At 31.7% G+C, this 24,736-nt stretch overlaps 3 protein-coding genes across 3 annotated transcripts; all 3 read left to right on the top strand.

Annotated features, from left to right (window-relative positions):
- Positions 1–3,586: 3,586 nt before the first annotated feature.
- On the top strand, positions 3,587–7,128 carry LOC137819157 (ribulose bisphosphate carboxylase/oxygenase activase 2, chloroplastic-like). The gene is made up of 6 exons (XM_068622921.1): positions 3,587–4,096; positions 4,473–4,789; positions 4,884–5,075; positions 5,347–5,819; positions 6,423–6,704; positions 6,825–7,128. The coding sequence occupies exons 1-6, from the start codon at positions 4,052–4,054 to the stop codon at positions 6,938–6,940; spliced, it is 1,425 nt and encodes a 474-aa protein (XP_068479022.1). The 5' UTR covers positions 3,587–4,051; the 3' UTR covers positions 6,941–7,128.
- Positions 7,129–10,388: 3,260 nt separating this feature from the next.
- On the top strand, positions 10,389–16,894 carry LOC137818525 (protein LATERAL BRANCHING OXIDOREDUCTASE 1-like). The gene is made up of 3 exons (XM_068621996.1): positions 10,389–11,100; positions 15,311–15,641; positions 16,427–16,894. Exons 1-3 carry the CDS (start codon positions 10,631–10,633, stop codon positions 16,682–16,684), a joined length of 1,059 nt encoding a protein of 352 aa, XP_068478097.1. The 5' UTR covers positions 10,389–10,630; the 3' UTR covers positions 16,685–16,894.
- A 3,283-nt stretch (positions 16,895–20,177) lies between these two features.
- LOC137819269 (L-type lectin-domain containing receptor kinase S.4-like) lies at positions 20,178–22,572 on the top strand. Its single transcript, XM_068623066.1, has one exon. The coding sequence runs from the start codon at positions 20,376–20,378 to the stop codon at positions 22,434–22,436; it is 2,061 nt and encodes a 686-aa protein (XP_068479167.1). The 5' UTR covers positions 20,178–20,375; the 3' UTR covers positions 22,437–22,572.
- The last annotated feature ends 2,164 nt before the right edge of the window (positions 22,573–24,736 follow it).

Raw genomic sequence — 24,736 nt, 5'->3', positions numbered from 1 at the left:
GCATGCACGCGGTTCTCAAGTCTCATTCTTTTTATAATAATTTTTCTTTCCCTTTACGTGTTTGTCTTTTCCTCTTTCTCTCTTTTCTTTTTAAATAGTATTCATTTTGTTATTTATTATAATCTCATTATGAAGAAGAAGAAACCCAAACCAATTATTTACAATGCCTAAATCTTGTTTACACTAGTTTCTTCATTTCTTTGCTAATTACTTCAATCATCTGGGATGCACAAGGGTACTTTGGTTTGATTTTAGAAAATAAAAAATTCAAACTAACTACATCAATAGTATATGGTTTAACTTTTTTATTTATTTGAAGACCTAATCTAAATCAAATTAATCTTTTTAACTAACTTCTCTAAAAAAATTAGTGTATAGTAATATGATTTTTTCATATATTTTAATATTAATTGAGTGAAAGGTGATCATAAGGTTCTAAAAATTGAGAGACTTGATTGTATTTATATTAATAAGGAAACCGAATTGAGTAAAATAAATAAATATTAGAATTAAAAATGTAATTAAGCTTTTGTTAATTTGTAACATTTGGTAATTTTAAAAATTAGTTTTAATTCAATAATTACCAAACAAATACTGAAAAATCTACTATCGATGATAACAATCATATGGTTAATGAGTTATGACTGGTCCTTGAAAATTATATTTACCTAATCATAAGTAATAGATGGTAGATTTTAATGAAAAAACAAAATTCAGTTATAACGTGTTTCAAAACATGTAATAACAATTATAAAATATTAGAACACTTCAAAAAGAATATATATATATATATATATATATATATATATATATATATATATATATATATCCCTATATTTTTTTTCTTCCATACCACAATGTTGTGCAGATACAAAATTGTCCCTATAAAAATTGTAATTTATTTTTTTGCATTCTGGATTATGAAATTTTGTACATTTTTGGATTGACGCTTTCGATAAAATTTCGGATTCACGCGTCCGGTATTCTTCTGGATTGGTGTTTCCGGTAGTATATGAATGACAATATTAATCCAAAATAAAAAAATGCAGAACATCCATAACTAAAAAAGCCATTATGAATCCACAAATTCGTAATTCAAAATATGCATTCCGGATTCAGAAATCCATAATTGAAAAAAATCATTATGGATCTATCAATCCGTAATAGAAATTAGACTTCCGGATTCAACAATCTGGAAATCAACAATTTATGCAGACTTTACTTTCAGAACACTCCCTCATTCAAAAAGCATCATGATTCACTTTCGGATTGATGAATCCGTAGCACACTCCCAGATCCTGATTTCAAAATAAAAGGTGAAGGTCAATTTCGGAATTTAAAATTTTTTGGGGGTGCAGGAAGAAAAATATAGGGGTGCAAGAAGAAACTGCCTATATATATATGATTTTGCTTTTCTTTTCTACTCCTTTTCCGCGAAGACTCTTTCTTCCTACACCTCCATACCTTCTTCTGCCACCCCCATACTAAATGTAAAAATACCGTTTTCTCCTTTTCTGTGCCACCTCCATATATAATCCGGAAGCTGTTTTTTGAATCTGGAAGTGTTCTTGAGATTTATAAAATCTGGAACTCTTTTTTGCATTTGAAATAAGCCTATGGATTATGTAATCCAGATATATTCCGGATTACATAATCCAAAAGTCAATCTCATATTTAGAAAAGACTTCTGGATTATGTAATCCGGAAGCTAATCACAAAAGGCTTCCAGATTACATAATCCAAAAGCTAATTCTGGATCTAGAAAAAGACTTCCGAATTATGTAATCCGGAATATTAATAAAGGGTATTTTTGGAATATAAAAATATATGGGGGTGGCACAAGAAGGTATGGAGGTGCAGGAAGAAGCAGCCTTCCGCGAATTGGGTTCGGCACTATTGGCCCAGATATTTTTTCTTCCAATTTGTTTGGGCCATTTCTTTCAGCAACTTCATGATTTCAACCTTCACCTCATGGAGTGATGAAATGACCATTTCGCTCTTCTGTGTATCTTTATTCTTGATTACATATTCATTTTTTTTTTCAGATTTTAATTCAGAATTTCTTTTTTTATTAAAAATATATTTTGAATTATTAAACTCATAACCTGAAATGTACTTTTTAATAAGGAAATACATTTTGAATTCTGCAATTCAGAATCCAATCCAGTGCGAAATAAACATGCACGAGAAAGAGAATGAAAAATGTTATAAAAACTATATTTTATTAAGGGTAAAATGGTCATCTTTTACTTCATGGGTGCAGGAAGAAATAACCTTCCTTATGGCTCTGATTTAAACAAGGAGAATTGGTAAATGGGAGTCACTATCTGCACTCCCCTTATTTCTAATATACCAATTTTATAGGATAAATAACCAAATTGGTTTTTGAAAGATACTATGAATTTAGTCTTTGAAATAATAAAATAAAATAATTCCTGAAACTGTAAAATAATCAATTCGATTTATAATGTTATAGTTTTGATAACAAAATAGTTTATTATCAAATTATAAAGTTGTATTTTAATGATAGAAGAGTTCTACAAAAACTTATCAAATGAACACTTTACATATTCACTTTGTGTTTGAATGAAAACTTTTTGGATAATAATTCATTTTTATAAATAATTTAAAATATTTTATGAAAAAAATAGATTGATAATTTTAAAGGATATTAAATTTTAGAAATCATATAAAGTGATTTCCTTATTTGAAATTAGATAATTTCAAATTCTACTTAAAGAATAAGAATTACTAAAATTTCAAACTGTGCAAAATTAAAAATTCATTTTCTACGAAGGTTAATGCTAAAGGTCATGAAAAATATTATATTTTATAAGGATTTGTTTTCAACTATTATAGAAAATAATATATTTTATGAAATTTTAATGTGTTTTTTTTTGTCTGCGACAGTTATACAACTATCATAAAAAAATAAAAAATTTTATGTTGTCTATATTTATTATGAGTCAAAAAAATCGATATAGAAAAGTATATTTTAACATCATAAAAAAAGTTTATTTTTTCCATTAGTGTTCGTTTTAGAAAAAAAAAGATATAAGTTTCTTCCTAAGCTAAAATTAATTTTTATATATGTTAATTCTTTTAAAAAAAAAGTATATGAGAAAACTTTTACATTTTATTTTATACATAAACTAATTTTAATTTATAAAACAACTAGTTTTAATTTCTTTTCTATTTTTCTAAAAAAAGTTCCTTGTTGCACTTATTTGTCTCTAGACAGTTCTAAGGTCCATTTATTTAGATTAAAAAAATTTACGACACTTTATAAATATTTTAAAAGCTTGCTATTTTAATTTCTAGAGAGTACTTGACAAATATATATTTTTTTTATGTTTTTTCTTGTTTCAAAATTTGAATTTTTTAGAGCATTCTCCATTTAAGCCAAGAAAAATCCAGAAGTAACCAGAAGAAGTCTTTTTCTCCGCGCGGAACTGTTCTGATTTTTGTTTTTCTATTTTCTTCACAATCATGAAGCAATAAAATTAGCAAATATGAGTGGTTGAGGGTGATGCTGCAACTCAAACCTCAAATAACTACACTAACTAGAAGCCTCCATTTTGTTCTTAAACAAAGTTCACAGCACTTAAAACCCACATTCCAAAACCAAGGTCCACGTCACCAAAAATCACTTACTTTAATACATTTTAAATAAAATTTTATTTATATAAAATGACAATATATAGTGTAAAGTAGTCTATTCTTAAATTTTTTTTATGAATAAGTATTGTCTACCTTGTATCGTTTTTGTTAACATATGAGTTTTGTCTAATCTTTCCATATTTTTGTATTTTTATTTTTAATAATATTTTTTTTATATGATGAAAGATGATTATTGTTATATGAAACTAGTGCGATGTCAAGTTGGGTAATGATGCCAATTCGCATATCTTCATATCACTTTTTCTACACTCGTCACACTATAAAGTACCCTCTCACCTTTCTCTTTCCCTCACCAATTCTATCCAACCAAACGCTTTGAAACACTTAGTTTTCTCTTGTCTTATTCCCTTCAACACTTTTACAACTCAAAATGGCAGCCTCAGTGCCAACCGTTGGAGCCGTTAACATGGCACAGGTACTATGTTTATGTCAGATTAAACTCTTCAAACTTTGGTGTCAATGTTACAACATTTTGTTGCACTTATAATAATGTTGGTCCATGTTTTTAGTATTTTTAGCTTACTATAGAGTAACACTTGCCAACATAAATATGCATGATGCAATTGACACTCATAATATGTGCTCTATTTGTACAAGTAGGTCCAAAGGAGTAGATTTGAGCTTACTACTAACTACTGTATACATAAACACGGGGGCTCTTTAGAATTTTGGTGATCAAACATAAATTTGATTTGTTTTTACCATCTGGGTCTGTTCCAAATTGTTGTGAAGGATGAATCTTGCTATTCCATTTGGAGTTCATGGCTCATTGGGGGTTACATTTGGTGCAGTTGAAACTGAATGGCTCTAGCAGAGGAGTGACAAGCTCTGCATTCTTTGGAACCTGTTTGAAGAAAATCAGCTCTGTGAATTCTAGCCAGAAGAGTGTGTGTGGGAATTTCAAGGTTTCTGCACAGATTGAATATGATGAGGAGAAGCAGACTTCAAAGGATAGATGGGGGGGACTTGCTTATGACACTTCCGATGACCAGCAGGATATCACTAGAGGGAAGGGAATGGTGGACACTCTCTTCCAAGCTCCCATGGAGAGTGGCACTCACTATGCTGTCATGAGTTCCTATGATTACATCAGTGCTGGTCTTCGCCAGTAAGTTGTTGGTTTGAACTTAGTATATTGGAACATCAAGTTTGAATTGTTTGCATTCTGTGAACATGATGAATGTTAATGGACTTATTTTCAGGTACAATTTGGACAACACCATGGATGGCTTCTATATTGCTCCTGCCTTTATGGATAAGATTGTTGTTCACATCACCAAGAACTTTTTGTCCTTGCCAAATATTAAGGTTCCTCTTATTTTGGGTATTTGGGGAGGCAAAGGTCAGGGGAAATCATTCCAATGTGAGCTTGTCTTTGCCAAGATGGGAATCAAGTAAGCTTATTTATTTCCATTCAATTATGTATTACCCCATTTGGTAGGAAAAGGATACAGATATTGGTTTAGACTAAGGTGCATCCAAGATGAACTAAGAACAACCAAAATCATGTTAAAGTACAACTCAATTGGGACTTTTGCAATGTAAACATGTTATCTTGCATGAAACTCAATATTCAGTCTCCAAACCATGGTTTTGGGACATATAAAACTACAAACTACAATCCAAAACTTGATTAACTCTTTGGTGTGTGGCTTTTGAGTTCAGCCCCATAATGATGAGTGCTGGAGAATTGGAGAGTGGAAATGCTGGAGAGCCTGCAAAGTTGATTAGGCAAAGGTACCGTGAGGCAGCAGACATTATCAGAAAAGGAAAGATGTGCTGTCTCTTCATCAATGATCTTGATGCTGGAGCTGGTAGGCTTGGTGGAACCACACAATACACAGTCAACAACCAGATGGTGAATGCAACCCTCATGAACATTGCTGACAACCCAACCAATGTCCAACTTCCTGGCATGTACAACAAGGAGGAGAATCCCCGTGTTCCAATCATTGTCACTGGCAATGACTTCTCAACATTGTATGCTCCTCTCATTCGTGATGGACGTATGGAGAAATTCTATTGGGCACCTACTCGAGATGACAGAATTGGTGTGTGCCAAGGCATTTTCAGAACAGATGGTATTCCAAAGGAGGACATTATCAAGCTTGTTGACACTTTCCCTGGACAATCTATTGGTAAGCCATACCTCAATTCAAGTTTCAAGCAAAAACTATATACTTAAATATGTTTTTATCCTTGTAAATATAAGGCTTTTTTGGTGTTACTTCCTACTCAAGCTTTATTCAACTTTAATCCCAATATTTAAAATAAATGTGTTTTTAATCCTCTTTGGTGTGGTTCCTTGAAGTCTTATTAGTAGATGGAATAACTATATTGTTATAAGGAAAATGAGGTTTAGATTTCCTCACTTCTTTAGAGAAGGTAATAAATGTGCTGATAGATTAATTTCACTTGGTATTTCTCTTCAACAATTTACTGGTGGCAGCATATTCTTCTTGTTGTTAGATATGACTTTTTTAGAGATTGTAAGTTTTTCTTGTGGGTTTTGGTTTGGTCATTCACTATTTTGTTCTGTATTGTTATTTCTTTATATAGATTTTGATGTTCTGCAAATTATTGATAGATTAATGTGCTGACCAGATCAGGATCTAAGTTTTGTATAGATATTTTTGCACATCATTTTAATTAAAAAGAAAATAGCATAGAAGTTTGAGGCATTGGTGTCAAATTGTATGATGAAATGTGAATAATCAACTGTTTGATGCCTTTCTATGCAGACTTTTTTGGTGCCTTGAGGGCCAGAGTGTATGATGATGAAGTCAGAAAGTGGATTTCTGGTGTGGGGGTGGAGAATGTTGGGAAAAAGCTAGTGAATTCAAAGGAGGGACCTCCAACTTTTGAGCAACCACAGATGTCTCTTAGCAAGCTCCTTGAGTATGGAAACATGCTTGTCCAAGAGCAAGAGAATGTGAAGAGAGTTCAATTGGCTGACAAATACCTCAGTGAGGCTGCACTTGGAGATGCAAATGAAGATGCCATGAACACAGGAAACTTCTATGGTTAGATCTTTGATCCTATAGCCCTTGATGGGAAAACTGTTTCTGGCTTCAGGATTATGTTGGAGTAACCATTTAGGAAGAACAAGGCTAAATAAAGGTTTCCTTAATTGTTTGGTGCAGGACAAGCAGCTCAGCAAGTTCATGTTCCTGTTCCTGAAGGTTGCACTGACCCTGCTGCAGAAAACTATGATCCAACAGCCAGAAGTGATGATGGAAGTTGCACATACACACTTTAGGTGATTCTTAGGTAAATTTGGAGCAGATAAGGATAAATTTTAAACAGAAGAATAAAGAATGTTATCATGTTTTTCACATTAGCATCACTTTTTATATAAGGTGTAGCTTTTGTTTTTTGCTGGTGTAACACTTTGTGTTGGGTTTTATGGGTGGCAATGAGACATCTTATAGGTATCATAGTTGAAAATTTCCTTTCCTTTGCACTTCACTTTTATCTTGCCAAATTTGTCAAATCAAAAACTTCAATTGTACTAATAATGTGTCTAAAGTGATTAAGGAGTTGTCTTAATTTTGGAACAAAATTTCCTAAAAACTGTGATAGAATACTGAAAGAAAATTTTGTGGTAACATTCAAGCTATCATAATAAGATAATACTAACAAGTTTTTAACTATTGACTAATTATAGTAGATGGTTGACCTTAGAGAATTTTTCTTGACAAGGATACTATAAATAAGTAACCTAAAAACAACAGAATAACTGTGTATAATAACAATATTAAAAGTTATTGAAGAAGGCTCTTAAAGAGTAAATTCCTTGAGGAAAAGTTAGAAAGGTAGCATAGGCTCAATCAACATTGTCACTTCATAACATAATATTCAATTTTTTAACCATCATTCTCAAATATAACTTTTGTTTTTTAAGATTATGCTATGCATTTACAAGGGAATACGCAAGAGATAAATTATCTTAATAATACCATTGAAGGTCCCTACCACTTTTACTTAAAAAAAAACTTCAATATAATTTTAACTCTTTAAGTAATTTTTGATTTAGTATCTATAAAATAATTTCTTTATTTTTCATTCATTAAAATTTGAAATTCTTGTTTTTACTTTTTATAAATATATGAATTTTTATTTTAATCTTTATAAAACCTTTTCTTTATTTCTATCTTTTCAAATTTGAAAACACTAATATCAATTTTAGGATATATATATATATATATATATATTAAAATTTCATCAAATTCTTACATTTGAAAGGGAGATAAAGATAAAAACACAATTCTCAAGGCCTAAATGAAAAAAATAGTGATAGATATTTGTGATGGAGACGTGAGCATTAAGAATAAAAGTTGAAGTAGTTGGGCCTATATGCAATAAATGACCAAGAGACAAACCTTGGACTGTTTCTTCCTACACCTCCATATCTTCTTCTGTCACCTCCATACACAACATGAAAATACATTTTTCTCCTTTGTGTGTCACCCCATAGAGTAGTTTCCAGATTATATAATCCGGAAACTCATTTGAAAAAGGACTTCTGAATTACATAATCCAGAAGCTAAATAAGACTTCCAAATTATGTAATCCGAAAAGTAATCATGTATCTTAAAAAAGACTACCGGATTATGTAATCCAGAAGGTAATTACAAATTTAAAAAATGACTTTCGGATTACGTAATCCGAAATATTATAGAGGACTATTTTCAGAAATTTGAAAATTTATGGAGGTGAGAGAAGAAGGTACGGAAGTGAAGAAAGAAACAGTCCAAACCTTGTTATCTTCAAAGTGTGTCTAGTGGAAAAGGTGACGAAGTTTTAATAGAAAGACTCTGAATTGAGTGATTCCAAAAGATTTTGGATTGAAGAGTATCAAATTTAACAATTTGAAACTAGGTTCTAGTACGTAGAATTTGAAATTATTTATTTTCAGTGTTATTTAACCTTTTAGATGGTGTAATTCAGAATGCATTTTTTATTTTCATAAATTACAATGTAGATTAATTTTATTTTTTTTCACTTCTCGATTAGTAATCCAATTTTTATTTTTCATTTATGAAATTTTTAGATTTCTGCATGTTGATGGAGAAAATAATTTTTTTGTATTATTAATTACTTACTTGCATCTGTGTTCTATGCATAATATATTCAAAGAGAAGGTTAAAGGTAAACTAAGCCTAAAGGGCTTGAGAAAAGCAAAGAAAATAGAATCCAAAAAAGAAGAGAACGTTAAAAGCCCCTCAAGCTGGTGGATGGATGAACAAAACACCAAGCTTAGAGATAAAACCATGAAATTTTGGCAAATGCTTCCTACACCCAATCATTTTTAACCTCCACCCAACATATTTTTTTAATTTCAAAAAACGCCCTTTATTCCGGAAATAAAAATCCGGAATTGAAAATAATATATTCTGGAAAAATAAATCCAGAAGTGGTTATTGAGTTTCGGAAATAAAAATCTGAAAATAAAAATTAAAATTCTATTTTGGATAAAAAAATCCAGAATTGAAAATAATACATTCCAGAAAAAAAAAATCCATAAAAGAGATTATTGTGTTTCGGAAATGAAAATCTGGAAACAAAAATGAAAAACCCTGGATAAAAAAATCCATAATATAAAATTTCATTTTGGAAAAAAAATCCAGAACACATATTTTGAAATTTTTTTTAGGACAGTTTCGTCTTTTCCACTAGAATCGGATGCAGTGATATAGTGCAGGAAGCAATTGTCTCAAATTTTTTCCATCCAAGCCTAGACTTTTTTCATCCTTCACACTCTCAAACCGTTTCCTTTATTTCCTCTTCCGTGAAACTAGTGATTTTTTTTTTATTAGCAATAGCAAAAATATTTAAAAACAAACCACTTCAATGATGAATCAATCCTTTTACATACAAAGTCCGACATCCACTAGTAATTACTGATACACTATCATACTAAAGACTCAAAACAGACAACCAATCGCATACAAATCAAATATTTGAAACACCAACTAAAAATGGAACTCACATAAATCGAGATAGTGATCACATTAGAGCTAGCTCCGTTGATAGTGATTTAAAATCCACCTGATCCAACCTAAACCCATAATCATATTTTTTTTTATCTTTTCATACAATTAATGTCCTGATTCAATGTATCTGCACCAAAGAGTCACAATCATAAATATTTTACTCACAATATCCATACTGACGTGATTCGATGTATCTTCACGAAGGAATCACAACCACATAAAAAGTCTACTCACAATATCCACCACACAACATATATTTTCTCAAATCTATTTTATATACTATTTCTAATGCCCAATCGTGTTAACCCTATTTAAATGTAATAATCATATTTACTTTTATGCATGTTTCAAATATCTTCTACTAAAAACAATTTTGCTTGAACTGATTAAGAGTTTTATTATTTTTATTTTATTTTAAATATTTAATAAAATTGTGCTTATAAGATTCGAACATGTTAGATTTTTTTTATCGGCAATAAAAAATAAATAAATAGGAACCACTTCAGGAGTGGTTCAACCCTTATACACGGTACACAGCTACCGATTCCTGCTTAAAATCTCCAAAACTAACTAAAACTTACCTTGTCCTTGCTACATTTAACACACTCAAGTGATTAAACTCATGCACAACATACGTTCTAAACACCAATCTGAAAAGGAAAACGAAGCTGACCTAAAATTTATAGAGACCCAAGACCAAACCTTTACTTGAACCAAAGAAAATATTTCAAACACATTCGTCACTCCTCTTTAAAAAATAATGATGTTATTCATGTGATTCCATATTTCCAAGATAATATATTATTGTATTGATGGAGTAATTGATATTTTTATCAATTAACTTAATTGATGGGATCTTTTAGGGTATTATTAGGTTAATTTTGTTTATATATATACCTAGAAAACAGTCAACTCTGCAGTTGGCAAAGAAGTGATCATAGCTAACAAGAAGCATGGGAGAGGTAGACACTGCTTTCATCCAAGAGCCGCTAAACAGAGCAAAGTTGTGTGTCATCGAAGCTGAAGAAATTCCTGTGATAGATCTCTCCCCAATAACCAACAAAGCAGTTGCAGATTCATCTTCCATTGAAGGCTTGGTGAAGGAGATAGGGTTTGCATGCAAGGAATGGGGTTTCTTCCAAGTAATCAACCATGGGGTGCCCCAGAGTCTGAGAGAAAACATTGAGAAAGCTTCGAGGATGTTCTTTGGTCAGAGTTTGGAGGAGAAGAGGAAGGTTAGCAGAAATGAGAGGAATGCGATGGGTTATTATGACACTGAGCACACCAAGAACGTTAGGGACTGGAAAGAAGTGTTTGATTCTGTGGCCAAAGACCCCACTTTGGTTCCTCTCACTACTGATGAAAACGATGATCGACTCACTCACTGGACTAATTCATCTCCTCAGTACCCTCCACACTTCAGGTGATTCATCTTCACTATGCAATCATTACTGATAGAATTTTAAAGAATAAACACCAGAAGAATATAACTACCAAAATTATTATAAATTTTAATGTAAAAAGTTTATACATCAGTTAAACAGAGGTTGAAATACAAAAAATGATCGCGAGAATTTTTTATTTTTTTCAAAAATTTTATGGTTTCTCATAGCTTTTTCTATCAAACACCTCCTCAAAATGAGGTGGTTGAACGAAAGAATAGATTTATCATGAAACAACTCCCACAGTTTTAATCCATGGAGAGGTTTCTCAACATTTTAGGGTGATGTTGTTCTTAGTGTGTTTTATTTCATTAATCGTTAAGGACGGATCGATCCCATAGGGAACAGTGAATTATCAAGTAAGATTAAACATAAAACAAAACAATAAAAAGTGTGTTGAAAGTAGTTGTGTTGGCGATGATCAATAAGAAAACAAACAAAGAATTGGTTGCTTCAACTGTGAAAAATAGATCAGATGGATTAAATCCTGTTTGGAGTCTTCCTCTGTGTCAGTGCTTGTAAATGGGAGTCCTACTTCAGAGTTTTACCCTAAGAGGGGTTTATGTCAAGGTGACCCTCTTGCGCTTTTTTTGTTTCTTATTGTGGCGGAAGGATTGGCAGGTGTTGTAAGGAAAGCTGTAGAGAAGAATCTGGTGGAGAGTCTGGAGGTTGGGGTACAAAATGTTAAGGTAAATATGCTTCAATATGCGGATGATACTTTGTTTCTTTGTGAAGCTAACTTTAAATATGTTTGCAATTTGAAAGTCATTCTGCACTGTTTTGAATTAGCCTCTGGTTTGAAGGTCAATTTTTCGAAGAGTAAAATTGGAGGGGTGAGGGTTGACCGCACTTTGATTCAGCAGTTTGCTGCAATCCTTCATTACGAAGTGATGAAAACCCCTTTCAAATACTTGGGGTTGCTTGTGGGGGGGAGCCACAAGCGAGTCTCGTTTTGGGACGAAGTGCTGAAAAGAATTAAGATTCGGTTGGGAAGATGGAAAGATAGATTTCTTTCGTTGGACGGGAGAGTTTGTCTCATTAAGTCGATTCTTTCTTCTATCCCGCTTTTATATTTATCTATGTATAAATTTCCTTCTGCTGAGCTAAAGAAGATTGAAAAAATTCGGAGAAGGTTTTTGTGGGGTTGGGGTTCAGAAGGAAGGAAAATATCGTGGGTTTTGTGGAAAAAAGGCTTGCGAGCCTTGAGAAGCTGGCGGTCTTGGTATTTTAAACTTAAGGCTTTTCAATGTGGCTCTACTGGGAAAGTGGATTTGGCGTCTGGAGACTGAGAAGGGTGGTTTGTGGAAGGAAATTCTCGACTCTAAATACAGAGGTTGGAGAATCTTGCAAGATCAAAGGAGTAATGCTAAGGATTCCAACTGGTGGAGGGATTTGAAGGTGTTTGGGGGATGGAGGAATGGGATAGAACCTTTGAGAACTGTTGTGAGTGGAGAGTGGGAAACGGGAAGGATATCTTGTTCTGAAAAGATGTTTGGGTGGGCAACGAAGATATGAAAAGTAAATTCCCAAGACTGTATTCCTTATGTGGTAATAAAGAAGGTAATTTAGAGTCTTGCAAGGAGTGTGTTAACAATAGTTGGGAGTGGAAGTTAGTGTGGAGGAGAGGTCTATTTGATTGGGAAAATAGTCAGGAAGCCCAGCTATTACAAGAGGTGCTTGGAAATGCCCCGGTCTTGAGTATTGAAGATAGCCGGGTTTGGAAGGTAGGTAAGGATAGTGAATTTTCGGTAAAGTCTGCCTATGCTAAATTAAGAGGCCCCTACGAGGGAGATAATATGTTTGTATCCCTCTGGAAGTCTTATGCTTTGCCTTCAGCCCAGTTTACCGCTTGGAGGGTGTTATTTAATTCAGTTGCTACAAAAGTTAACTTGGAAAGGCGTGGGGTTTCGGTTGATAGCAACCTTTGTAGCTTTTGCAGGATGGAAGTGGAGTCGACAAATCATTTGTTTTTTTAATGCAGGATTGCTGGACTTGTCTGGAAACAGTGTTTTACATGGTTGGGGATTATGTCGGTTGATCATGTTGATCCAGTTTCTCACTTCTTGCAGTTTAATTTGTTAAATGCATCTGCCCAGGTTAAAGTAGTTTGGAGTAGCGTTTGGATTATAGTAGTAAATGAAATATGGAAGCATAGGAATAAGCATATTTTCCAAGGTGGAGTGATCAAACATTCATAAATGTTTACCTTAGCTCAATTAAAGGTTTGGTCTTGGGTAACATCTAAATCTGATTCTGCTTGTTTTACTTATTCTGAGTGGTGCATTGATCATATGGCTTGTATGTTTTCAATTAAGTGAGCTTTTGCAAGGTTTATTCCTTTGGCTGGGGTGTTTATTGTTTTAAGGTTATAAGGATTAGGTAGGTTAGAAGGAGTTTTGAGGAACTGTTGTGTTATGATTATGTATAAGGGTTGAGCCACCCCTAAAGTGGTTCATATTAATTTATTTTTTCTTGCCGATAAAAAAAAGTTGAAAAAATAGGGATTAGGTTTCATTTGTCTCACTCTTACGTATTTTGATTAGCATGTTAACATTATGTTCTTTGACTGAAATTGATGCTCGTATAAAAGTCATTTATATCGATTCTTCGCATATTAAATTCTTAAGAATATTCCCTAAATATCGATCCCTTTGATATTATTACAACCTTAAAACTTGAGCCCTTTGAGAAGCCCAAGAAGATTATGGAAATGTTTAATCTCAATGAAGTACATTAATTGCATATTGCAATTAGTTTAAAGAAGTGAATAAAGAGGTTTGTTACAAAATAAATTATTGTTATTATCATGGTTGTCAAAAACTCATGAGTTAACTTGTTAACTCGTCTAAGCTAAGTTTCCACTCACCTTGAGCGAGTTGGCTCAAAATCAAACTCATTTTTGGAGCAAACTTGGTAAACTCATAATGAACTCAATGAACTTAGTTGAACTCGCAAGTCTTCAACCCTAGTTGGCGAGTTTACAGGTTTTTTCTTTAAACCTAAAATGACCCATTTCAAGACCCAAAATCATACAAAACCACCTTGTTCTCGTTAGGGTTCATTTGTGTTCTTTGTGGTGGTGCATCTCTGTTTTGATCGTGGTGTCAGCGTGTGCATCTTTGTTCCCATCGTGGTGGCATTGATGGTCACGTTATCTCTTTCATGGTTGTCTCTTTTCTAATTGTGGTGGTGCATCTTCGTCTACAATCTCTGTTCGTCGTGGTCGTGTCGTCCCGTGGCATGGTCATTTGGTGTGTCTTTGTTCTGTTTGAGTTTAGAGTTTGCTTGGCCAATAGAACATTGGGAATTTGGTGTTGCCCTTGCTACAAAGTATTTATCTGAAGCTTGGCTATGCATGTAAGAGAGAACATTAGGAGTGCACCTGCAAAGTTTTTTTTTTAATTGAAAATGCTGAGAGTTTTTTTTTCAATTGAATTCTTTTTTTAATTTTATAAAATTTCATTTTTTAAATTCATGTTTTTAAGTTGTGTTTGAGAGTGGATCAAATTCAACTGGGGCAACCCAATTGCATCCTCCTATATTAAAAGTATAAGTAAAACACTATGTTTCTTGGACCCAATTACATAATGTTTTGTAATATTTGTATGAACTTATTTATTTGGGATACTTTGAACTTATATAATTCTCATTCACTGTTAAATATAGTTATTTTTTAAAGTATTTTGATTAGTTACATTACTGAAATATTTTTTTCACACGAAGTAAACTCTTACGAGTTTACAAGTTTCCCACAAGTTTACACTCTCATGTTTGATAACCTTATTTATTAGTAAAAATTAGAATATGAAAAATTTTATGATGTGACAAAGTAGAAAATAACTTGTTATTAATATTATTATAAACCATGCAAAGAAGAAGAAATGATTTTTTTAATCAACAATGAATAAATATATAAAAAGAACATAAAGTACTTCAAGGTGTTCTGACCTTTATACTAAAGATAAACCGTCAATACCCACACTTAAAGCAATACAAATATGTATCTTCCTACCTCCATCCACACACAACCTCTCCTATAACTATATGTTGTTACATGTTTTAAAAATGCTATATAAAAGTATTCTTGATTCAATTAAATTATCAATGAGTTTCATTTTAGTTAAAAGAAAATTTCTATTTCTTTTTGTTTTTTTTTCTTGTAATTCACTATGTGAATATGAACATGGGTAGGAATATAATCAAAGAGTATGTTGAAGAGATGGAAAAGTTGTCCTTTAAGTTAATGGAGCTTATAGCTTTGAGCTTAGGTCTTGAAGCAAAGAGATTTGAAGAATATTTTATGAAAGATCAAACTAGCTTTATTCGTTTCAACTACTATCCTACATGCCCTAATCCTGAGCTAGCCCTTGGTGTTGGTCCACACAAGGACATTGGAGCCTTAACCATTCTTGCACAAGAGGAAGTTGCAGGACTAGAAGTCAAACACAAAGCAGATCAAGAGTGGATAAGAGTTCAACTCATCCCAAATGCTTACATTATCAACCTTGGTGATATTGTTCAGGTACTTATACTTCCTTCCCACTCCAAACAACCTTCTTTAATAAAACTACAAACACCATTTTAGCTGTTAATCTGTGAAATTTTTATAAGAGAACCAATACTCTCATCAATTTAACTGCTGCAATGCAACGATTTTAACAATAAATTAAAGACTAAGATTTTGCAATTTTTAGTCATTTTGAATTTAATTTTCATATAATATTTGTAAAGGATAAAAGTAGTTTAAAATGTGACTTTTAAAGTATTTCTTATCAAAGTTAATAAACTATGAGTTTTTTTTTTTATCAAACTAGGATAATTTTATACATTAATTATTAAATTGTATAAAATTTTAAAAAAATTAATGAAATAGGTCATGTCACATTCACACCATTTCAGTGTAATTAGATTTCAACTAAAGTCGTATCAAAGTGATAAGGTGACACGATTTTAGTTGAAATCTAATTATAAATTGTGTTACATTGACACGATTTCAATTCAAATACATGTTATATCACATTGACACGATTTCTTCACACTGAAGTTGGTATACAATTTCAGTTCAAATACATGATGTGTCATATCGACACAACTTCTTCACACTGAAATCGTACCAACTTGGCATTACTCACTCATTTCAATAATTTTCTAAATTTTACCCATTTTAATAATTAACCTATGAAATTATCTTTTTTTATTTTTGGTAAAAAAACTATAATTGATGATAAGAATTTGTTATTGAAAATGTTATTTAATTAAATTATTATTTGATGGTGGATAGAAATTTTGGGGTTGTTGTTTGTGCAGGTTTGGAGTAATGATGCATATGAGAGTCCAGAGCATAGAGTGGTGGTAAACTCTGAGAAAGAAAGATTTTCCATTCCATTCTTCTTCTTCCCTGCGCAGGAAACTGAGGTGAAGCCATTGGAGGAGCTCATAAATGACCAAAACCCTTCCAAATATAGGCCTTACAAATGGGGCAAGTTTCTTGTCCACAGATTCAACACCAATTTCAAGAAAAGAAAGGAAGATAACATTCAAATATATCAGTTCAAGATAAAATGATAGCATATTAGCAACACCATTTATCTTATGCATGTAAATTCTGAATCCAAAACACAGTTTCTGAAGTGAATGACAGTGATTGAATTTGCTGCTAAATTTCCTAGTGTGCTGTAATATTATTGAATAAAGGAATGAAGCAGCAATTTTCAAGATTATGTATATATATAATGTTATAGTTTAATGTTTTTCTCCTTGAGTTTAGTTTGCTTAGACTTGTGTTCATTATAAATTATTCTTTTCTTTCATGCAAAAATATAAAAATGGAAAACTTTTCTTTCACAATTCTTTATAATAATATAATAATATTTTAAATTAAAAGATAAAATAAAAATAATTAAAATATTATTTTATTAGAATGTTAGGTGTATGTTTTCTACTGTATTTTTTGGTTTTCCTAGTTCAATTACTCACTATCCTATTAGGTTTTGATGGACTAATTAATAAAATCATTATAATATATTTAAGTCCACTTAATTAGCAAGGCATATTCCCTAACAAATCCATTTCACCGTTTTTATAATTCATTCATCCTTATAGAGAGTTTGGAATTTGAATTAAAAAAAATAAAAATAAAAGTAAAGAAAGTTCTGAATTTTTATAGGAATATATTTTTTTTACTTTTTTTAATGAAGGTTTGAAATTTTCACTTTCTTTTCCATATTTTAATAAATCGTATATAAATACTAATTCAATTTTATACATATTTCTACATAACATAAATGTAAGTTTTCCCACATTAACACTCACTTCACAACTTCAATTAAGATTGTGATTTCTTAACTTTTGTGGTACCTTCTGAATTTAATGAGTATCTGATTTCACTTTAAATATATAAATCAAATTTCAGTTTGAATTAACTATTGTGTAAATATATTTGATACAATACCTTAAACTCCAAAGCAATAAACCATAACACTTTCCATAATTGAAGTTAACTACATATAAGCTACTAGCTATTCTTCTCCACACCTATTGATAAAAAATTAACTAGAAGATTACAACCCTTATAAGGTAAGTATTAATATCTTATGCTGCATCCATTGCTCCATCCAAGAATCCTATATTGCATTTCAAGGCTTATCACTTTGAAAATAAAACACCACTTTATTAGGGATCATGTCCAAAATAGGATAGTTTGTACTCATAGATGATCAACTTGCTCACATTTTTATTAAATTTCGTTGAAGAAAGATTTACTAGTTTGAGAATATTATTGGGCATGTCATTTGTTGAAGAGTAATTAATTAAAGTGTGTAAAGCATCATATATATTGTAGGAAAAAATATGAGACTAAGCTCACTGGTGCATAAAAGGTCAATGGCAATAGTTTTTTTAACAATTAGACAACAGTTTCGAAATTATTGTCTATCAGCATGTAGTCTATTCTATTTCAGTATAGACGACGGTTCTAGAATCTCCGTTTATAATTCACATCTAAATTACGGTTCTTTCACAACCACAATGGTATAACGAAAATAAATATGAGTATATAGAGTGTTAGAAAGAGTATAGACGACAGTTATGGCCATAACTGTCGTTTATACTCTTTCCTGGCACTGCTCAAAAAGTGTGCATGATCGAGGTATAGACGACAGTTATGACCATAATCGTCGTCTATTATGGACATTTTTTTTAGTTCATTCTGTTTTATACGTTTTTCCTTCTTAATTAACCTGTTTATTTAAATCCAACCAACCAGATACATAAATTCAGTCACATTCATTCAAAGAAGCAAATTATATATATATATATATATATATATATATATATATATATGTTGATAAAATGTATTGCAAACACTATAATGCATATTCCTATCGATCCAATTCCTATGGTATGCATGTTGAAGTATGGAGTTTCTTACACTCAATTTTGAATACAGTTTAGATGAGTAAAGTTGATTTCCTATAGTTTTCCATATATAAGTTTATGAGTTTGATGAATGGAAATATATATTGAGTTTAAGAAAATTATGGCTATATTGATAATTTTCAATTTGTTTGAAAGTTGTATTTGTTAAACTAGTTTTGGGTAAAAATTTGAAAACACATTGGGTTTTGTTTATGAAGTTGATTTTTTAATAATTTTGCTCAAATAAAAATAGAGCAGAAATTCAACCTTTACTCTTGACCTTTTCTCGCTCAAGCGAAAGATTTTTCACTCACACGAAGGATTTTTCGTTCAAGTGAAAATAAAGATGAAACTTAATCTTTGCTTTCGTTCCTATTTTCACTCACACGGAGGATTTTTTGCAAAAGCCAAAGATTTTTCAATCAAGCAAAATGAGAGTAAACTCAACCCTTGCTCTTGACTAGATTTTTACTCAAACAAATAAATTTTCACTCAAGCAATCTTTTTTCGTGTTTTCTTTTGTTCTTTTAATGGATTTGATGTGAATGATAAACAGAAAATGTAAATAAAATGTTAATTTGTATATTTAATTGATTTGTGGTTTTGTTTAAAAGAGTTAAGTTATATGAAAATAGTTGTTACAAATAATAAAAATTGTATAAATTTGGGATCACAAATATGAGATGATATGTGAACCATTATTTGATTTGTATAAAGTAAAGACACCAATGTTGTAACAAAGATCCCCTGTTTCATTGATAATTTAAGTCACATAAACTAATAAATCAAATGGTGAGAAATTAAGGGGAGAGTTAATGCATATGTGTAGATGCATGACTTTGGTTGTAAAAGCCTACTTTGATCCATTACGCTTGAGTTCGCTTCTTAACCTAAGTCTTAAAATAGATAAGACATTAGAATGTGGTAGAACAGACTAAATACAAGTATTCTAAAAGACGTTAGTTATATTCAATTTATTGAATATTCTTTTATGTATAGATTCACGTGTGATATATTTAGTATATTTGTATTTGATGAAATTGAATTGTTTTTTTCTTACTAATCAATATATTTTCTTTTATATATATTTTTCTCATGTTAAAAATCTATTTTAATAGTTTACTGTTGTATTTATTGTTTGTGTGATGATTTGTTAATTATGATTGTATCTTGTACACAAATAATAGATAGCTACAAGTGAAAGAGTAACATCTAAAAGAGTATCATGTACACAAATAAATATATATATATATATAGCATAATACAAAATTTAATTAGTAATTATAAAACAAACAGTCACACTTTTGGCATTCCCCACTTGATTGTTGAGTGCATATAGAAGTGCCCAAACCCACAGTTTTAACATTACTGCTACGCAACTACCTCCTGTTTTACAATACAACATACCCATTCGTTTCATTTGCTACAGAAATGCATCAGTTTTTAAATATCATTTTTTATTTTACTGAAATCTTTTAAGTAATTTTAAAAAATATATTAATTGAGATTTTATTTGTTATAATTTCTTATGCTTATATCAAGTTTCAAAAAACAAAAATAACTAGAGAATTTTTTCTAAAGAAATTAGTATAAATGAATACCACACTATACAAATCAGTATAAATGAATTTGTTTTCTTTCATCTAAGAATTAGAAGCGAAGCTTCTTCCTTCACCAACTCCTTCCAAAATTAGCAAAATGTGCCTTCTTTTCTTATGCCACCTTTTTTTTCCCACAAAACATTCTATTCTATTATATTCATACCAATTAATATTTTGAACACTGAATGCTCAAGTTGTTGTAATCATACAAAGTACTTGAGTTTCACTCATCTTGTTTCATGGCCAACCTCAACATGCTCCTCGGACTCTTGTCTGTGTTCCTGTTCCTTCTGATCCCAGTTTCATCTCAGCCTAACCAGATCTTCTATGCTGGATTCAAGGGTGTGGATAGCAACAACATGACCCTTGATGGTGTAGCAGAAATAGAGCCAAGTGGGGTGCTGAAACTCACAAATGATTCAAGTAAGGTGATGGGTCATGCTTTTTATCCAACTGCTCTTCGGTTCAAGAACTCTAGTGATGGTAAAGCTTTCTCCTTTTCTGTCTCTTTTGCTTTGGTTATTGTTCCTGAGTTTCCAAAGCTAGGAGGGCATGGCCTTGCTTTTACAATTGCAAGTTCTAAGGATCTGAAGGCTCTTCCAAGCCAATATCTTGGTCTTCTTAACTCAACTGACATAGGGAACTTCTCCAACCACCTTTTTGCTGTTGAGTTTGACACAGCCCAAGATTTTGAGTTTGGGGACATCAATGATAACCATGTTGGAATTGACATCGATAGCTTGGTATCCAATGCTTCTGCACCTGCTGGTTACTACACTGGGGATCATGATTCTGACAAACAGAATCTCACTCTCAAAAGTGGGCAACCTATTTTGGTTTGGGTTGATTATGATTCTGCTCAAAGTGTTGTTAATGTCACAATTTCTGCATCTTCTACCAAACCCACAAGACCACTCTTGTCCTTTCCTGTGGATCTTTCACCGATTCTTGAGGATTCCATGTATGTAGGATTCTCTGCATCAACAGGTTTGCTTGCTAGCTCCCATTACATCTTGGGTTGGAGCTTCAAAATCAATGGGCCAGCTCCACCCCTTGATCTCTCTTCCCTCCCACAGCTTCCAGGGCCAAAGAGGAAACACACATCTTTGATAATTGGGGTTTCAGTCTCTGGTGTTGTTCTTGCCTTGTTTGCTGTCTTACTCGGCTTCTACATGTACAGAAGGTACAAGAATGCTGATGTTATAGAAGCTTGGGAGCTTGAGATTGGGCCACACAGGTACTCCTACCAAGAGCTCAAGAAAGCAACAAAAGGTTTCAAGGACAAAGAGCTGCTTGGACAAGGTGGATTTGGGAGTGTCTACAAAGGAACATTGCCAAATTCCAATACCCAAGTTGCTGTTAAGAGAATATCACATGACTCCAAACAAGGCCTGAGGGAATTTGTATCTGAAATAGCCAGCATAGGCAGGCTTCGCCACAGGAATCTGGTTCAGCTGCTGGGGTGGTGTCGCCTCCGCGGTGACCTCCTCCTTGTGTATGATTTCATGGCTAATGGGAGCTTAGACAAGTACCTGTTTGATGAACCAGAAAGAATCCTGAGTTGGGAGCAAAGGTTTAAGGTAATCAAGGATGTTGCTTCTGCCCTTTTGTATCTGCATGAGGGCTATGAGCAGGTGGTGATACATAGGGATGTGAAGGCTAGCAATGTGCTGCTAGATGGTGAACTCAATGGAAGACTAGGAGATTTTGGATTAGCAAGGTTGTATGAACATGGGGCTAACCCAAGTACCACAAGGGTGGTGGGGACCTTAGGCTATTTGGCTCCCGAGGTGCCTAGGACAGGGAAGGCTACTCCTGGCTCAGATGTTTTTGCATTTGGTGCACTTTTACTGGAGGTGGCATCTGGGCTCAGGCCACTTGATCCAAAGGCAATGCCAGAAGATTTAGTTTTGGTTGATTGTGTGTGGAACAAGTACAAGCAAGGGAGAATACTTGATGTGGTGGACCCTAGACTAAATGGTGATTTTAATGAAAGAGAGGTGCTCATGGTGTTGAAATTGGGGCTTCTGTGTTCAAATGGTTCTGCCACTGCTAGGCCTAGCATGAGACAGGTGGTGAGGTTTTTGGAGGGAGAAGTTGGTGTGCCAGATGAGTTGAGTAGGCCAGGAGAGACATGTTCTCAGGAGGGTTTTGATGAATTCTTGCACTTACTTGAATCTTCTTCCTTTGATCAGATGAGCAGAAGCTCCTATGATAGAAGTAGATACATGGGGAGTAGTTGTCCTTCTTTTACTGATACATCTCTTTTTACTCCCCATGGTAAAGGAGAAACAATTTGATCATCTACACTGTACTTAGAGATGTACTTTATGTACTTTACATGTTTGTTTATTTTATCATCCCTTCATCTCTCACAATTGTAGAGAAAAAGTTCTTGCCATGATGAATGAGATAATGACATCCATTTTCTGCTTCTGTGTTTTGTTCTTGTGCATAAGAATCGAAGAAACAATAACCTTTTTGGGAACAAGAGATACATGAGTTTGTTAGTTAGATAGAAGTTATTAGTTTGTTAGTTAATTATTGACAGATTGGTTAGCTTATAACCCTATTATTTTTATATCATTATATATATATATATGAATTAAATCAATACAAAGAAAAATATGTTATTTTCACAACTATATAATAAAAAGATATCAGTTTACACATAATATAATTTTAAAATAGTTCATTTCAACAAAATATTATTTCTTTCTTTTCGATTATAGTGAGGTGCAGAATTGTCAACATATCAACACTCTTATGTAAAATTTTTTTGGCTAATTTGGAATCTTTGTTATGACTGGTTAGGAGTAAGATCGGTCGATTTAATGGATCTTGTGTCTCATTTTGAACATTTCAAGATTCTGAATGCATTCACTTCAGTTAATCTTATTATGGACAACATGTGGATTGCATTGGTTAACGAGATTTGGAGGCACATGAATAATTATTTATTTAAAGATAGAGTGGTTGATCATACTAAAGTGTTCTCTCTAGCACAGATTAAAGTTTGGTCCGGGATCTCATCAAAGATACCGTCAACTAATTTCTGATTCTCTAATTGATGTTTATAATCCTTGATATGCATGCATTCAATTTAGTTTTTTATAAGAGTTAATTCTTGTTATTTTTTTATTATTATTGATACAAAACTTCATACCTAACGATATTTTTGTTGAAATACATAGAACATAACTATTATATACTTTATACAAATTTAAATATTAAGTAAAAAATATTTTGATTTTCTAGAGAATAAATTAACATTGATTTCGGTAAAGAAAAATTACATTTATTTATTTCTTCTTTGGTCAAAGTCAAACCATTTGTAAAGCATTAAAACACGCGTTCTGTTATTTCCAAATGTGTTTCCAAGTTCTATTATTTCCAAATATATTTTCACACAGTTTGAATTTATAAATAAAAACATTATCTTCATATAAATGGTAATCTTGTTATTGAAAAGAATTACTTAAAAATTGAAAAAAAAAGAAGTAACGTTTCAAATTTAAATAATTGTATATGTAGAATGTATACTAAAATAATATTTTTTATTTATAAATAATTATTTTTAAAAGTCAAAACTTAAAAACTGGTAAATACCAATTATAGAAGACTTGAAGTAAATACCATTGATTTCCATAAACCGTGTTCAAGTCAAATAAACAAGACTTTTTGAAGTCTAAATTGTCGGAAAAAATTCAACTTATCTTCCACTTTCAAAGGGAAAAAGACTTTAAGAATGGAGATATTTTGGGTGATTTTTTTTTATATCTTTCTTTCCCTTTTGATCAGTTCAAGATTAGTATATTTTATTTTTGCGAAATTAAATCTATTTAAAAAAAATATATATTAATTTATATTTTATTTAAGATAAATAACGATTTTTTAATTCATAAATAAATAATAATTTAGTTTTTTGGATAATAAAATTTTAATTTATTTCTTGAATATGTGAAAAATGTGACTGTTATATTCTTTCATTAAGTTTTTTAAGATTATTTATTAAGTTTCTAGAGATAAACTTAGATAAAAATAAATCTAAAATAAATTTACGTAATAAAATATTAATGTAAATAAATTTAATTTAAAAAAAACAAATTTAAATAAATTACATAAAATATTTTATAAAATTAAACTTTTTTAAAAAAAAAACTTCAATTCAAAAGTCTAAAAGAACATATATGTTAAATCTAAAATTGGCGAAGAGTCAAAAGCTTGACCTGATGAGTTGAAGACATGTAATCTAAGTTGTCGGATATTCGAACGGTCTCAATGGTGTTCGTATCATAACAAATGGGTAAGAGCATTAATCCTCATTAGGGATTGTAAAACATGGTTAAGCAGTCATTGGGTCTAGGGAAACCCTAAATTGAACCACTAAAGTGACTTTCACTTACTTGAACGTCGAAGTATCTTTACAGGTACTCCACCTCTCGGACATGACAAGAGCGATTCGATAGGGGATATTCGGTCTAGTTTAAATTGTAAGAACAATATTCATATATAAAATTAAATTCTAAACAATTATTCCATCGTTAATATTTTTTTCATTAATAACTTTATTTTGATTACTTTAATTTTTTTTTATACC

This window comes from Phaseolus vulgaris, chromosome 10, assembly GCF_000499845.2.
Source record: "Phaseolus vulgaris cultivar G19833 chromosome 10, P. vulgaris v2.0, whole genome shotgun sequence".
Classification (NCBI taxonomy): domain Eukaryota; kingdom Viridiplantae; phylum Streptophyta; class Magnoliopsida; order Fabales; family Fabaceae; genus Phaseolus; species Phaseolus vulgaris.
This window is presented reverse-complemented; position numbering and strand designations above follow the sequence as displayed.

What these genes read in the sequence shown, in the direction of transcription:
- LOC137819157 (XM_068622921.1), top strand. Translation starts at nt 4,052, where the DNA reads ATGGCAGCCTCAGTGCCAACCGTTGGAGCCGTTAACATGGCACAG. An exon ending in TTTGCCAAGATGGGAATCAA is followed by an intron (nt 5,076 to 5,346) that starts GTAAGCTTATTT and finishes TTTTGAGTTCAG; the next exon opens with CCCCATAATGATGAGTGCTG. An exon ending in GAACACAGGAAACTTCTATG is followed by an intron (nt 6,705 to 6,824) that starts GTTAGATCTTTG and finishes TGTTTGGTGCAG; the next exon opens with GACAAGCAGCTCAGCAAGTT.
- LOC137818525 (XM_068621996.1), top strand. Translation starts at nt 10,631, where the DNA reads ATGGGAGAGGTAGACACTGCTTTCATCCAAGAGCCGCTAAACAGAGCA. An exon ending in CAGTACCCTCCACACTTCAG is followed by an intron (nt 11,101 to 15,310) that starts GTGATTCATCTT and finishes GAACATGGGTAG; the next exon opens with GAATATAATCAAAGAGTATG. An exon ending in ACCTTGGTGATATTGTTCAG is followed by an intron (nt 15,642 to 16,426) that starts GTACTTATACTT and finishes TTGTTTGTGCAG; the next exon opens with GTTTGGAGTAATGATGCATA.
- LOC137819269 (XM_068623066.1), top strand. Translation starts at nt 20,376, where the DNA reads ATGGCCAACCTCAACATGCTCCTCGGACTCTTGTCTGTGTTCCTGTTC.